Source organism: Falco peregrinus, chromosome 2 (assembly GCF_023634155.1).
Source record: "Falco peregrinus isolate bFalPer1 chromosome 2, bFalPer1.pri, whole genome shotgun sequence".
NCBI classification, from domain to species: domain Eukaryota; kingdom Metazoa; phylum Chordata; class Aves; order Falconiformes; family Falconidae; genus Falco; species Falco peregrinus.
In genome coordinates this window covers 16,362,501-16,378,566 of record NC_073722.1, presented here as the reverse complement: position 1 = coordinate 16,378,566, position 16,066 = coordinate 16,362,501, and the positions used below count along the sequence as shown (strand labels likewise).

Sequence of the window (16,066 nt, the reverse complement as noted above, 5' to 3'; positions counted from 1 at the left end):
TAGCTTCAGAAAGTCCTGCAGAAGGTCCTTGCTGCATGGGGATACATACACAATTCTTTGTGTAGGGTAGCCGTCGCTGTCTTGGATGTTGACTGAGTCATAGAAGCTGGTGCTGGTACTGGCATGTGCTTGCGGTGGTGTATAGATTCAGCAGACGTAGTATTCTGGATTGATCATGTTTTGTAGGTTCAACAAGACTGCCAATCCCTAGAGTTTACCAGCTCTTGGGAAACTATCACACATGACCTTCACAGCATGCATTCCCCATCTCTTTGGCCTGTTTCACTTCATCTAATGTTGTAAGAATCTATAGAACGCATTTGTGCCAACTCACCTGGAAAGGGTCCTTCATACCACTTGATTTTACAGAATGCTGTTATCCCTCCTGAGTTGTCTCTCCCTGCACCCCACCCTGCCCCAGCCCTTGAAAAATCCTACTGTTACATCATTATTCCTTCTGTATCAGTGATATGAATTTTGAATCATTGCAAAATGCTTCTCAGTTCTTTCATATTTCCTGATGAAGCTCCCAAAACTGCACCTAGCATTCCAGGTGGGTACACACCAGGAATTTATTAATAGACAATGTTTTCTGTGTTGTTCTTTTCCCAGTGGTTCCTAATTCTTTACTTGATTCCTGCGTGCTTGTTGAATATCCAGTACAAAGCCAATGGTTTCATAGAACTATCTGTCATTGATAATACCATCTCATTATGGCAAAAAGGAGTGAAAATAAAAGTGAATCCAGAGTCCATAATTTTGTATGTAAAATTAGATTCTTTCCTACCTTTCTTCTATCTACACTGATGTTCCTGTGCTGTTTTTATTACTGCAATGACTTGGTCTTCCAAGCTCCCCTTCCAGTTCCTCACAGCTGCTTTGTGATAATACAGCTCTGAATACCATAGTATCAGCAACAAACTATGTCACTTCATTATTCAGTCATTCTTCAGATATTTTTTTTTTTAACTTGTGTTGAACAACCTGAAAAGATCACAAACTGACGGGAATTGTACTGTTACTGTTAGTTTGACCAGAACCTTATCTAGTATTTTCTCTCCCATCTTTCTGGAAGGAGCTTTTCTGATTCTTGTAATTTACCTGTCTTTTGGCTACTTTAGGTTTTGCTTTTCTTTTTTGATGTTGGTCTAGATAAGTAGTTTGCTCATATGAGTGGAGAATTTGCACTTACTGATGTTTAAGAGCTTTGATGAAATAAGAAGTTAAGAGTATACTTCTGTTATTATTTGTAAAGTTAACATTTTCACTGAAAATGAAAATATAAATGTCAAAACCATTCTGAAAAAAATGTCAATCACAGCAAGAGATGATAGTTTTAGGTTTTGTATAGCTACAGGACCCTGAAACTGCTGTAACACACTTTTTTGTTTCTGCTAAAACAGAAGGGTGAATCAAACAGTTTATAATAGCATTAACTTCCAGATAAAACATTTTCAGCCAGTCTTTATAATTCCAGAATTAGTGGAAACATTTATGTCTTTAGATTCTTCCATCAAGGCACAGGGAAGTGAATTATTGAAAAGATAAAAATAAATTTGTTTGCTTTCTGTCAGAGTTCATATCCACAGCCAACCTTGATAGAAGACCAGAATGATTTAGACAAGTTTGCTTTGGAGATTCATAACATATGCTTGCTGGACAGAATTGAGTTATCTCTGCTCTGGAGAGTAAGTTATTGTAGCAGGAGCTGACAGAGATGAAGATAACTGAGGGAAATTCAATTACCTTTTAGTGTTTTCCTTCTAATAGGATTCTTAATGTGAAAAAGATCCTTAGATGATGCGCCTATGTTGCTTCGTGAGATCTCCTTTGATACCTGCATTCAGAATAAAGTGAACTCTTCTTTTCAGGCCTTCATTAAGGATGAAATATGCATCTGATTGCTAAATGGGTGTTAACTTTTGATCCAACATATTGTCATTTATAGCCCAGATGTATTTGACAGTCTTTTGGCAGTAGTCTTGAGTATTCTCTCAAATACAATTTAATTTTCAAAGCTGTTGTTTTTATGTGAGTAGCTTGTTTGTAATACGAATTGAATATTTTACAAAACCGTAAAGTATTTCCCTATATTCTAGTTCTGTTTCTGCATGTTTGTTTTTTCATTTGCCTTTTCCTGGCAAAAGAACCAGAATTGCAAATACTGCTTATGACTGACCTGAGTTCAGGTTTTTGGGATAAAGCCCAGTCCCACTTGACTATAGCTGGATTTCATGTGAAACCTCTGCAGGTCTGGTTAGCAGGTTAGACTAGTGCATACATGTGTTAGGATGCTATTATATGTGTTACTTGTAAAATTTATATATTTTTTTTTTTCATAATGGCTGATGGTAGAAATGAAGACTTTGAAGTGACTCCGTGAAGGCAGCTTGTTCTGCAGCTGTTTGTATGAAAACATACCACACACAAGCTGGTGTACCTGCAACGTGCTTTCCTTTACTGCCCCATGAAACTACTATCTGTAGCTGAATGTAGTTATTTTATTTTTAAAACTCTGACCCTTATCAGCTTTGGAAAGTAAAGTCCACTTTTTATCTGGAGGATTTATGAAAGCCCTTACACACTAATACTTTTATAAAAGAAAGGGAGACTGAGTATCTTCACGTTAAGTTTTCTGCAACCCCAGAACAGGTTTGAATGTGCATAAAAGACAGCATGCCTGACCCCATAGAAGTCTGTATTGTAAATCTAGTCCATAGTTTTGAGTCTTTACTTGCCTTAACTTATGGCTTCTTGATTATGGAAGCTATGGATACACTGGTCGTTCTCTTGTTAGCATTCAAATTGTAGTACGCATAGTCTTGTAGTTAATGCAGTCTTCTCATTTAGGCATGAAAAAGTTTGATTCATGCAGGTTTATATTTTGATGTTCAGGAAGGTGACTTATGAAAATCAACTTTGGGGCAATGTGGGAAGTTAAACATATGCATTAAGATAATGAGATGTTTAGAAAAGTTCATCAGTAGAGCCTGAAGGCATTTACAGTTAAAATTTTCAATGTTACCTATATTTCTTAGTCACATACAGTATTTTTCACCTTCATTTATTGGAGTATTATTGAGGAGGAACTTGGGCAAAATATTGTACCTAGTGTAATAGTTTATCCTGAATTGATTTTTCTCATTCCAATGAAAGCTTCAGCCTTTCATTGAGAATGCTTTGTTCTGAATACAAAATATAGTGACTGTGCTGAAATAAATACCTCCATGAGTAATGGTTGATTAAGGAGTAATTGTTTAAATAAGTATTTTACAATTAAATTGCTAAAAATGTCTTTATTTTGTTGTAGATGGGGCTTGAAGTCTGTCTGGGATCCAGGGAGGGAAATGGTGGAAAACCGTAAAGCCACCCCCAGCCAAGGGTGACACTCCTAATCTTATAGAAAGGTAGCTTCTTGCTCTAAGTCGACCTCTACAGTTTTCCAGGAAAGAGAACAAGACTGCACTAAGCAGAATTCCTAACACAAACTGAAAGGTCCGTTCACATCGCCACTTCTGTCTCACTGCTTTGCAGTCCAGCTTTTCATTTGAACTTTTCTATATTAGCTTTTAAATGGGAATCACTGTAGTAGATTTTTTGGAATCTTTTTCTTCCTGCTTCATCTGATTCTTTTATAGAAATGCTTACAGAATGAGTCTACCTACTGATTTTTCTCTTTGACCTAAACAGGAGAGAACTGAGCCAATCCCTTTGAGATGGTCAAATCACAAAAAGGAAGATCTATCAGGCAGTTAAGTTGCTCTTCAGATGATCACTGTGTCAGGGAACTTGCCAAGTGACTTAGAGACCTCGGGATGTCACTGTTAATCTGCAAACCTACTGGAAGTGGCAGAGTCAATCCTTAAAATGTCTTAGCATTCAGAAAACCAAATTGTCCTCATTGTTCTGTTTTACACAAGGAAGATAAATTTCCTGATGCTCTCCTCACCCCTCTTCCCTTCCACCTTTTTCCTGCTCACTTTTCTAGGTCCCTGTTACTAATTTACTTTTTTAGAAAATGCATCTTTGAAGATTTCTGGCCATCCTAAAAGATTTAGGTATCTCCTGGAAGTAGAACTTTGAAGGCGGTGATAGTGACTATAATGATGAGCAGTGCAAGTGTTTGGTCATCGTTACACTTTTTCCTTTGTGCCCTAGTGCCAAGATATTGGTGGGTTTTGTAAAAAAATTTATTGGAACAAATTCTGGGTCCAAGTAGTAATGCTAAGGTTATGACAGAAAGGATGCTGAGATTTTCATGTTCCTTTCATCCTTCTCCCTGCTTGTCCTTGTGGAAACTTGAGATTTAAATGTCGTTCGGACTATACTGAACTGTGTGTTGCCCTAGAGCAATTTGAGGTTCCGTCTTTCATCACCAATGCCAATTCTTGCTTTGAAATATTTAAGGAAGGTGGCAGACAAAGCAAACTAAATGCCGAGTTATTAGATGGGTTATTGTCTTGTAGAGAATATATGGCAATTGTGGAACAAATTTTGTTGTCATGTGGGACCAGAGACTTAACATACATTGTCAGGGTGCCACAACGACTGGCAGTGCCCCTCAGTGGGGGTAAATTGGGTACCCACTTCAGTACCACAGCCTCCTGGGCACGATCTCACCATGCATCTCCAACCTGCCACCCACCATGAGAAGAGCAGGGCAGCCCGTGGGGGGGTGGGGGCGGCCAGGACCAGCACAGACCTCTCCCCCCCCCCCCTCCCCCCTAGTAGACCATGGAGCCAGGGCCAGCCTGAGGCAGGGAAGCCCACCTACCCCATGGCTGGGGGCCTGGAAAGGGTCAAGGAGGCTACAGCAAGGTGGTGAGCAGTGCTAGGGTGGGGGGTTGGCCCTCATCTTGGGGCAGCCTCTCTCCGCTACCATCAGCAGAACAGGGTCATCCTCAGCTGTGCTGGCTCTATGCTGGCCTTCAGCCCCAGGATGATATTATGCCACCTATAGACATCTCTAAATTATGCTGCCATTAGTCCTGAATCTGTTAAATATTTACAGATTAAAACAATCAGATATTCAGACTTCTGAAATATTTTTGCTTATTTTTTCCTACACTGCTTGTTAGAAACCCCAAATATCTCATTTCTAAGTAGTTGTTGATAGTCTTGAAGTTGTCAGCAGCCTTGGCATTGGACCAACACTGTTTTGCAAGGCAATTTCATATGGTCGGCAGCAGAGGAGGGAGGAATGTTTCTCAAGTTATTTTTGAATGGCAGTTGTTTGGAGCTACTCAGAAATTTGGGATATTAAAAGTAGGTTATTGGCTAGAGTGTAACTGAAGTTGTTAAAAGTGTCTCAGAAATGTTGTTGTGTGGCTTTTTTGTATGTCCAATAACTGTCACATATGTTTTATATAATATTTTATGTCATTTCAGTAGTTTCTATCATTTTTTTTTGCATGCTTGGTGAAGGCTGGTGATTTTGATTAGTCACTGTACTTTCTTTCAGTATTTATAATGTTAATGACTGAACTGTAATTCACATCAAATCTCACATTCTTCCTTTAAAAATCCACAGAATTTGTGTTGCTTTTTTATCCTGTGTGGCTGTTGTGCTCTAAACATAACGAGCTCCAAGTATTGAATTTATTATTTTACACTGAATTAAAGTCAATTAGTGAAATCTAGTTAAGCAGGATTTGTGCAGTTGGACTGTGTAATCTGTTTTGTACCATTACACCAATGTCCATGAGTTGTTTGTAACAAATGCTGATAGCTGTTATTGAGGGGTAGTATAAAAACACCTTCATACTATTTAAAAAAACCCAACCAGACAGGAAACCCTTGCATGCTGAACTGAAACAACGCCAAACTTTAAACTCTGCAAGAACATCTGAGCCTTGGAACAGGATGTTTAACAAGTTCTGGTATTTAGAAAACTTATTAAATTTATCTTATATGTTGTTCTTATGTAAGTGTAAATGAATAAGTTTATGGAATATCCTCTCTCCTCCCGCCCTGCCCTTTTCCAATGTTGACAACACAAAGGACGATGCCACTAGAAACCACTTGGTGCTGCATAGTACTTAATTTCTCTGAAGGCAGCATCTGTATTGCAACTACTACTGACTCTTGCGTCGTTGCAGTCTTTTCATTTTAACCAAGTGAGCAAGAAAAATATAAATTTTAAAGCAATTGTTGTGGAGTATTTTTAGTCATATTTCCAATATTGCTCAGTATAAGGATCTAGAGTTGTATGAATGAGTGTTTTTAACTTTGACTGCTGTAAATTAAAGCAGAGACTGTTGTCTTGTCACATTTGGAATAGTCAGAATATTTCCAAGGCTGCCTTTTTATGGATAATAAAATCACACAGTTTTGAAAAGAAATTCATTTATCATCCCCCAACAATTTTTGGAGCCAAATGTCAACCTTTCAAGGATGGTAGAACTTTTCTGAATACAAAATGTTAATTAAACCCCACAGCTATTGATACCTATGTCATGCTGTTCTGAAATTCCAAAATAGATTTATGTAAGTGCATGAGGACCAATCACAAAGGAAAAAAAAAATTATGTGTTAGTTGGAATGAGATGCAAAACGAACTACTGAAAAAAGGAGTGGGAAAAATTAAAATAGTTTGCTTAGTTTGCTTTTCATAGTTGGTTACAGGAGTCCTGATAGGAGGTTTTAAGTTACGGCAAAGCTTAAACTAAAACCGGAATCGACCGCTTAACAAATGGCTAGGAATGATTTTAAAGAACAACTACTATAAAAGACCATATTTTAAGAATCCTTACCATTTGCTTCTGGATTTTTAATTTTTTTAAATCTTTGCCATTTCATTATCATCTTAATCAAAATATTCTGCTTTTAAAATACTTGGTCCTCCAAAGAATAAGCCTCTCAAGAATCTTAGTTTGCCATAAAGTAAAGAGCAATGTTGGAGTGTAAGTTAGAAACTTGTGAATTGGCAGCACTGAACATGTTATTTTTGAATAGAATTTTTACTAAAATCCCATATAATCCTCCTTTTTTCATAGATTCTCCGATAGTCATTTGAAATTCCTCTGACAAAAAACAAAAAAGCCCTTAATACTTTTCCTTAATAATGAATTGAAGTGTTTCTGCAGGTACAGATGAAGGTGCAATGACTTAATGGCAAAACCAAAAAGTGTGTGTGTGTGTGTGTGTGAAGGAATGCTTTGGCAGCACACATCTTTGTCCTATTTAGCAGTGTTGCTCAAAGGATGTGTGCCAGTCAAGGTGATAATTCTCTGTTGTGAGAGGCTGAAAAGGTCCTGAACTGTCAGAGATCAAGTTCACTAAATTAGTTCTTGGAGCAAGCATGATAGAATTTGGTGAAGGGCAGATAGGTTACCTTTTGGGTCGTGTGTTTATGTTCATGTCCAAATGTTTCATAGCTGAGGTTTCACAAAAGATTTGCAAAATACAGCACAGAACACTTTTATAGCTGTTTCTGTTGCTGGTGCAGAACATAGGTGATTTGTTCCTACATCTACTTTAGTTACCATTATGTGTCTCTGTGTATACATTGATTTTTACTGTGAGCGGATGGTATTTTTACCTTTGTTCTTAATGTCTCATGAGTACTAGACTGCTATACAGCGTAGAATACTTTCAAAACATGCTTTTGATTCTGTTATCAGAGTACAGAACAAAGTTATAGAAAGGCAAACTGTAAATCTATCCCCCCTGCCCCTTTCTCTGCATTAGGCATCATAGGTGACATCTTGAGCACACTGAGGTCTGAAGCCAACGGTATCCAGAGCACTGAAGCTTATTAGAGATGTGCTGGTCATTGGCATGCAACCAGTCATGGTGAGATAGGAAACCATTATGCCTAAATATCTTGGTATCTCAAATGAATGTGGTTTGTTCATGAGTTGTTATATTTTGATGTATTCTGAAGCTCCTGGATTAAAATCAGAGCTGTGCTCTCAAATCAGACGCTAAATGGGGAAAGCTGAAGAGTGCTTGAGAGGAACTATGTTGAAAATAGAAATGCAAACACAGACCCCAGGCTACAGGAATATCTCAAGGGGCTAATCTTTCTGTCTTTTGGAAATCTGCAACTTTATACAATCTTGGAAACTGTTTATGTAGAGATTTTGGCTGGAAATGAATTCGGTTTGCATGTGTTTTACAAATTCATAAGGAAATTTAGTGAGTGTCATGTAGCAGGAATATCAAACAATAAATAACAAAATCAGCAAGGATATGTTGATTATTTTTGCATTATATTCTACCTATAATATGAATGTGAGTTCTTATATAGTAATAAAAATGCGTCCTATATAGGAATACACATTCCTGTAAGGTAGGTGTTGAGACAATTAACATAAGTCATGTGTTAAATACTAATATACTTAGGTATTTATAGCTGTGTCTTTGAGAGCTATAGAAATTAATGAATTTTAACTCATGCAGATGCCTTTCACTTTGTTACAGTCAGAGGCTGAAGCCACATGTATAGATTAAAGTCGGACAAGATATGTTGTAATAAGGTTCCAAATTACCTTTTTGTTTATCTGCTTATCTGAATCATTGTGGCTACACTTTTCAATTCTTTGTGCTCTCAGAGGTTGAATTACTTTAAGGTTTAGATATTTTTTTTTCTTGTTTTGGAAAAGAAGGCTGGTGAAATGTTTCCAAATTAAAACATTAAAAAATGCTACATCTTTTTGTTTCATTGAGATTTTCAATTTTTTCCATATTTTGAGGTATTATTGTTTTCCCACTGCCAGTAGTGTACCTTTTGCCCCATTATGAAAAATTATTCAGAATTCTTCTGATGCAAAACTTGTGAAAAATTGCTGTTTATGGTAGTACCTTTAAGGGCTTCTTAATTAGTAAGTTGCATTGTTCAAAAATACTCAGTAGTGTGTGTTACCTGCTCCTGGAGACTTCATTTAAGGTTTATCTGTGCCATCTGAACTGCATGTGACTTTGAATCTGTTCAAGTGTCACTCCTGTGCCAAGTCTTGGTGTTGTAAGTTGTAAAAGAACTGTGCTGGCAGTAGGGTGTCTGGGAATCTGAATCCTGGGGAAGTCGTCATTTGGCTGCTGGGGCCAAAACTGCTGCACTGCTTTCTTACCTACCTTACAGGTAGCAGGGATCCTTACTGTGCCTCGGTGGAAAAGGCAGTTGGAGAGGTGGTGGTCACAGTTAGTGAACTGAAGACATTTCAGAGCTTTAGTTTGTTGGGCTTTATTGGAGATGTGCCATCTGTCCTCTAGTCAAACAAAGATTTTTACAAGATCTTGAAGAATGGATTGAAAGCCACAGCAAGACTTATTTGGCAAATGTTTCCTGAGCTGACAGCACCGCCACTGCAGTGGGTGATAACTATTTCCCCTACTTCCACTTAGCGTTCATACTGTACGGAGGGGAGGAAGTGTCCCGATGCTATTGCAAGAGTAAGGTACTAACAGCAAGAACAGAAGGCAAAGTTTTGGTGGGTAAGGGGAGATGGAGCCTGCCCATGAAAGAAGAACAGAAAGAAAAGCTGAGGAGCATTGAAGGTAGAATTGGGACAGTTCCCTAGGGCAGCCTCCACGGTACCTTTCAAACCACATACTTATTTCTCTTCTGGCAGTAACAAGTTGCTTACACATCTTTAACTACTAGTTACAGGTGAGGGAACAATTAAACACTGCTTGGCTTTGGTTGAAATGATGGAAATCTTTGTGTTTGGCCCACTTTGAGACTTACCTGTATGTTTTCACCTGATGAAAAGGTATTTTTCCCCTTTTAAAAACTTAAGTTGCATAGAAACGACAACATGGAAAGATCAAAAAACCATGTATCCAACAGAAAGGAAAAATCAGAGGACTGCAACCTTAATATGGCCCTCGCTAAGTATGTGTAGTGAATCCTTAGATCATATGAGTATGTCTCATTTGCTGGACAGAGTGGATGCTCCTTATAAGTGACTTGGTCAGTTCCAGAAGTTAGTTGTGGATCTAATTCATTTGTTGCATTGGACCGGCAGGTCTTTGGTAAATACAGTACTAATCTGTATGATAGTGCTGAAGCAGGTGAATGTCACAAGGTTGATGCAGTGTATTGGGAAATGGCTTTAAAAATCATCACTGGCTTCTTTGCTTAATAACTAATCTGAGAGTACAGAGCCACCTACGCGGAAGTGCTGAGCTTTACTGTTACTAGAGCATAGGGGAGTTGTACTTTGATTATTTCTAGCTTGAAAAACACCATGTATTTGGAAGATGTGCACCCAAAGAATCACAAATATAATGCCCAAGTATGTTTGTAGGATCTTAGCCAGTTTTAAAGCAAGAACAGTATGGAGGGACTGCAGACGTAAACTGGATTTGCAATAGAGTGAGGGAGGAAAGTGTCTATCCTAGGACATGCTTTGAATGTGAAGCATTTGGACATATGTACAGTAAGAACTGGCTTCTTGGGTTCAAAAGGATAATTTGCCTCTATGTTGTTTATGCCAACGGTTAGCAGTGATGCTTAGGGAGTTAGAACATTAGAATAATGTAGGATGCATATAGCAAATACTGGTTTCTAGCAAGAGGTGAGAACTCGCACTTGTTTGTGTGAAGCTGTGTCTTTGTGATCCAAGGGTGCTACTTTAACACATAACATCATTTAGATAAAAGTAAAAGGTAAAAAAAAAACCCAACAAACTACTATGTATTTGGTGCTAATGGATACTGTAGTATCTGATGTTGTTTGCCTCTGTTTATTATTTATGCTGTCAGTTGGTTTTGTATTCAGTTGAACTCTTGTTAGTGTCTCGTTTACCTACTGTACAAAATTTGGCTCATTTGAAAGATGCAATCTCAGTAAAAATGCTGTTGCCTAGTGTTCAGTTGGGTTTACTAAAGCTTAATACTGTGAGACCAAAAGGTAAAAAATAAAGCTGTTGACTCAGCACAGATTAAAACCAGATGTGTCTTGAGATCCTTGCATTTCTCTCTAATCACTAACCCAAACTGATTGTGGTAGGTTTTTTTCTGGTCATGACTATAGTTTTAACAGTCTGTGTTTGATGTGTGGTGTGATCTAAGTCAACTGTGGGGTGTTTTTCCCTCCCCCTTGTGATTCTAAATGCATGTTTGTTTTCCCCAGGAATGCCTGGCTATAAACCCACTTTTTTTATACACACACACATACTTGTATTACAAACAGTTGATTTAGATGCAGATTGTTTTTAATCTTAGAATCAGATAAAAGGCTGGAAAAGTGGATAAATGAGGTTTGGAAAACTGTGGGTTGCAGAGATGAGAAACCATTGAATTGTGTTCAGTCCATTAAAACAAGAAGAAATAGAAGAGATACTTTGATAAGTGTTCTGCTGGTGTTAACCTTGATGGCTATTATCGGGGGGATGATGCTATATCTATTTCATTGGCTTAAGCTTTTTTCATGCTGAGAGAAATCAATACTTTGAGTCGTTGGATGACAGAGGCATCACTTCAGAATTGACGGTGTCTGTCAGATGTTGTCATTGGTTGACTTTTGTTCGCTGTTGAGGTTTTAGGCTTTCATTTTTCTAAGTCTTATTCAGGAGTCTTTGTAAGATTTCCCTGGGTAGCATTTTTAGTCCAGACTTTAAACCTCAGGTCAGAGGTCAAGTGCAAAGATCTGTGAAAGCAGAGGACTGAGGAGCTCTTTCATTTACTTAAAATATCCTTGTTTGTAGGGAGTTTGCATTAGTGGCAAGACTATGCCTTATCTTATGGATGACTTTTCCTCTTAAATGATATCCTCTGAGACAAGTTGTTCATAAAGCAAATCGCTTTTAGCCAAATTAGACAAAGGAACAGGCATATGTAAAAGTGTTCAGTGGTCTCAGAGTTGAAGAATAAAAGTAAAAAAGTGCGATATTGCTTTTAAAAACCCTACACTATTAAACTTGTTTGTAGTTTGTAGAAAGCATTGCATTGTAATTTTGGGACTGCAAAGGTGTACATGCAGATGGTACCATGCAGAGAAACTCTTTTACTTGACATTTTTATAAATATCAAAGATAATTCCGAAAACACTAATCCTCCTCTTCACTGAAATACGGACAGGCAGGATAGACCAATTCACTTTGTTGCTATTTTGCAATAGTATTTTTGGAATATTTCCTGCATACAGAATATACTGTATTTTCATATCTATAACTTGCCTTTTGGAAGACCTTACGCTCCTTTAGAATTTCTGTTCCTTTAAAATAGAAATCTTCAGATAAGCTACATGTTCAAATAGTCTGTAGTCTTGTCCAAGCAGGGAATGGGAGAAAGCAAAAAAACCCTGTTGTGCTCTGTGATAACAGCAAAGAGAAGGTTTCTATTCCATCCTGGATGGAGGGTAAAGAGCAAGCGTCTTTCCTCTGCTCCATGCTATGTCAAAGGATTCTGCTTCATACATTTCCCCTTTGTAAAATGTGTAACAGCCACTGAATTTAAGACTTCTTGTAGATGACCTGTGGAGTGTATATATATGAAAATACATTTTTCTTCTTCCAACATTTTTTTGTTTCATTGTGAGTGTGACTGCAGTACTTTTGTAATTATACTTTCATTACACACTTGCCCAAACAGATAACAAAGATGATGTAGGTCGAAGCACTAGTGGAAGGAAGGCTTGACAAATTTGTTTGTATGCAACAGTATATCTGATTGTAAAACCATATTCAAGCATGACAGGGTCATATTGTAAGCACAAGAGATCAAACAATAAGGAAGAAATAAAACTGTAAAAATATAATTTTGAGTTTGTGCACAAACAGAAATCAAGCTGAATTTTTATTCTGCATAAATGGAATGATTTACTGATAGTGTGAAGTATTAACATGTGCCGTTCTATATCCTGGTATTACATCTCTTGAAACGGTGGATCAGGTGAACTTGAAAGCATCTGGAAAATGAAGAAATATGGTAGAGAAATGGAGACCTTTTTAGTGCTTTCAGAACAGTCTAGTAGTGACGGGCTAGTTTGGGATGGGTGTCTTTCCATTTCTGTTGGTGGAGCCAGTCTTGGTTCGCTCCTGTATTAAAAATTATTTGAGAGAGGGAGAGAAATAGAAATCGCTTCTTTTTTGCTGAATATTCAGCATGTATCATCATGGATAGGAACCACTGAACAATTGATGAGCCACCTGTATGATCAAAGAAGATGCTTAATGTTAGCAACTATACACACGTGTGCCAGATATTTGGCAGAATTGTGGCTTCTTTCTGTTCTTGTTTGTAAAATATGTACTGTGAAGAGTGTGCTATGGTTAAGAGACCCTCCTGGAGTGATGTTATAATTTTATGGGATTGCGGTATGTGGTAGTCTTTTGGTGGGTAGTTGCAAATTTCTATTCATATTAAATGTTGAATTTGCTGAAAAGTGGACTCCTATACATTTCCGTTTTGTAACAGGCTAATGCTGTTTTCATGGAAGTTGTCAAGACAATAAAATACTATTTTTGCCTTCATTTGAATGCCACAGCTACACTTTGAAAATCTTTCTTGGTATTTAATGAAGGATGTGTTCAAAATTACATCATAAAGAGACTTTTTTTTAAAAGGGGTACAAGTTCATTATACCTTTTACAAAACACTCTAGTTTGATTTCCATTTTATCATGTTTTAAGGTCAAATGTGACTTTAATGTTCCATAAAGAGACAGAGATTGATAATGGGGAAAGAATAACCCTCTAATGTGATTTATATCTATGGATTTTGTGTCAGATATGAAAAGTTGCTCTTCAAATTGTAAAGGAGGATCCATTAAAGAGCACTTTAAAACATTTTACTACTTAGCTTACCTTATACACTGTTTTTAGAATTCTGCCCTTTCAGGCAACTTAAAAATAACAGCATATGAAACATTTACAAAGTGCTGAAAAGAGCTCAGAATCATCATGAGTGCAAAATAGATTAATGTATTGGAAAAGACAGCCGTATTTAAAAACAGCTAGAAAAATCTTCTGTAGTGTTGGTTATGATTTAGCCATCTCATATTTTTGTGAAGAGGGGTGGCAGAGTGCTTCTTGTAGGAGTACAAAAGCCAATTTTTGATGACTTGGAAAGTCAGCTGTGCTCATTCTTCACTCCTCCTGGATGTCTGCTCATCAGGTGAGCATTGCTCTAAGCTGTGGGAAAAATTATGAGGAAATTTGCAAATATATTAAAATTGTTAAAATGCCTCTTTAAAATTTATTCATCTGTTAGTGCATTTTTGTTACCTGATGTCTATGAAAATCTGCACAACACCAAATTTTATTTTACATGTGGTTTTTCCACATTCTTCCTATCTTTCTTTCACTTTATACGACATATTAGTATATACATATACATAAATAACATTCAAAGTCTGCCTATTTTTATTTGCAGCAGTTTTCTAATGCTTGTACATATAGATAGATTTATATAGAAAAAGCATTGCTACCATTTTAAATATAAAAAGCATTATGATACTGTGCTGTTATCTAAGCTCTAAGAAATAATTGTACCAGTGTCTGTATCAGCTGTGCTTTGCAAAGAAAAAGCAATTTTTTTGTTGTTGTTAGGCAGACATTTGTGACCATTCTACTAACTAGATCATAGAATAATCCAATCATTGACAAAGGCTGAAATGCTTTGTCTGGCATATGTGATCTGTGGAATTGCCAGATGAAACCTGAAATTAGAAACAAGAAGTGCTGAAGTGGGGAAAAGCCTTTATTGTTTCTACCGATATTTGAATTTGTTGCGGGTCTTCATGTACAGTGATTTGATGAGGGAGTGATCTAAATTTGGTGCCATTTCTTTGAGTTTTGTGCTAAACAATTTTTCAGAAGATCAACAAACCCCCAAATGATCAGAAAATGTTGTAACAAAATCTTTTGTAGTTTTGAGTTTTGTTTCTAGGTGGGACTTTCGGTCCTTACTTGCTAGTAGTTGGGTTTGAGTACCTCAGTAAACAGGTGGTGATTATACAACAGGTGTAGTACAGCTAGGAAAATGGTTTACTTTCCCTTGCTGGCCTGCAAATGTGCTCAGCTCCAAGAAGCCATCTGGTAAAGATTGGTGTTGTCTTTAGACATATTTTTTCTTGTGTCTGTCTGAAGATATGTAGATTTTCTCTTTAGTTTTTATAGTTATATATTTATACAAACAATAGTAAACAGTTGGCTGCCCAAATCTAATGAGTCATAGGAATGCAGTGGCCAGCTCGCTGGTGTTTGTTATTCTGAAACTTGCCTCTTTGTTTTTATAATGCTACTCTGTTGCAAAAGTGGTGGTACCTCTATGTTTTAGTATGCAGTCAGGCCACTAACATGTTGGCATGTGCTAAATCATGAGTGTGTATACTATGTCGTTAAAGAATTAATGACAAACCAAGATCCTCTGCTTGGTGCTCTGGACAGATTTACTGTGGGCAGCTGCACGGTGCCCAAATTCTCAAACCTGTAAAAAGGGGTTAATTCTTATTTCTCAAGGGTTTTGTATAAGTAATTAATTATGAAGTTCCTTTGGATGGTATAATTAAAATGCAAAGTAATAAAGTCTTTATTTTTTTTCCTAGTCACTGTGTGCCCAATATTCTGCAGACAAAAGAGAAGAAGAAAAAATGTGTCATCATTTGATAATGGCGGCAAAATACCGAGACCAGGTGACAGCAACTCAACTAATACAGAAAATTATCAACATTCTGACAGACAAGCATGGAGCATGGGGAAGCTCTGCCCCAAGGTAAGGCATTTTTTGAGTATTTTAAAATATTTTTGATAATTGAGTTGTGCTCAGGTGATTTGAAATAATGCCTTATGGTCACATTTAAAGGTAAAAAAGATTTTCCAGGGTTTTCTTGGTTTTGTTTTGGGTTTTTTTTGTTTGTTTTTTTTTTACCAAAGTAATACAAAAAAAGGTAAAATAAATGTGTTAGTGTTTAGGATGGGTGAATGTCAAAAGTAGTGTTTTGTTAGAGTAGTAAAACCCAGGGTGATTCTCTTCTGACTTTTAAACTTTGCTATAATAATGTGATAAAAATTATTCTGAATGTCCAGATCTATCGCTATTGGTTACCTGAAAAATCATTTTAAAAAGTATTTTCTTAGAACTAGTTTTCTTTATGGAGCATTATATGGTTCAAGACTGA

At 37.0% G+C, this 16,066-nt stretch overlaps 1 protein-coding gene across 1 annotated transcript in view; it reads left to right on the top strand.

The window, feature by feature from the left end:
* Positions 1-16,066, top strand: part of LRBA (LPS responsive beige-like anchor protein) — a 411,018-nt gene that overhangs the window by 153,872 nt on the left and 241,080 nt on the right. The window contains 1 exon segment of the mRNA XM_055797819.1: positions 15,494-15,660. Coding sequence (XP_055653794.1) covers positions 15,494-15,660 — 167 coding nt within the window.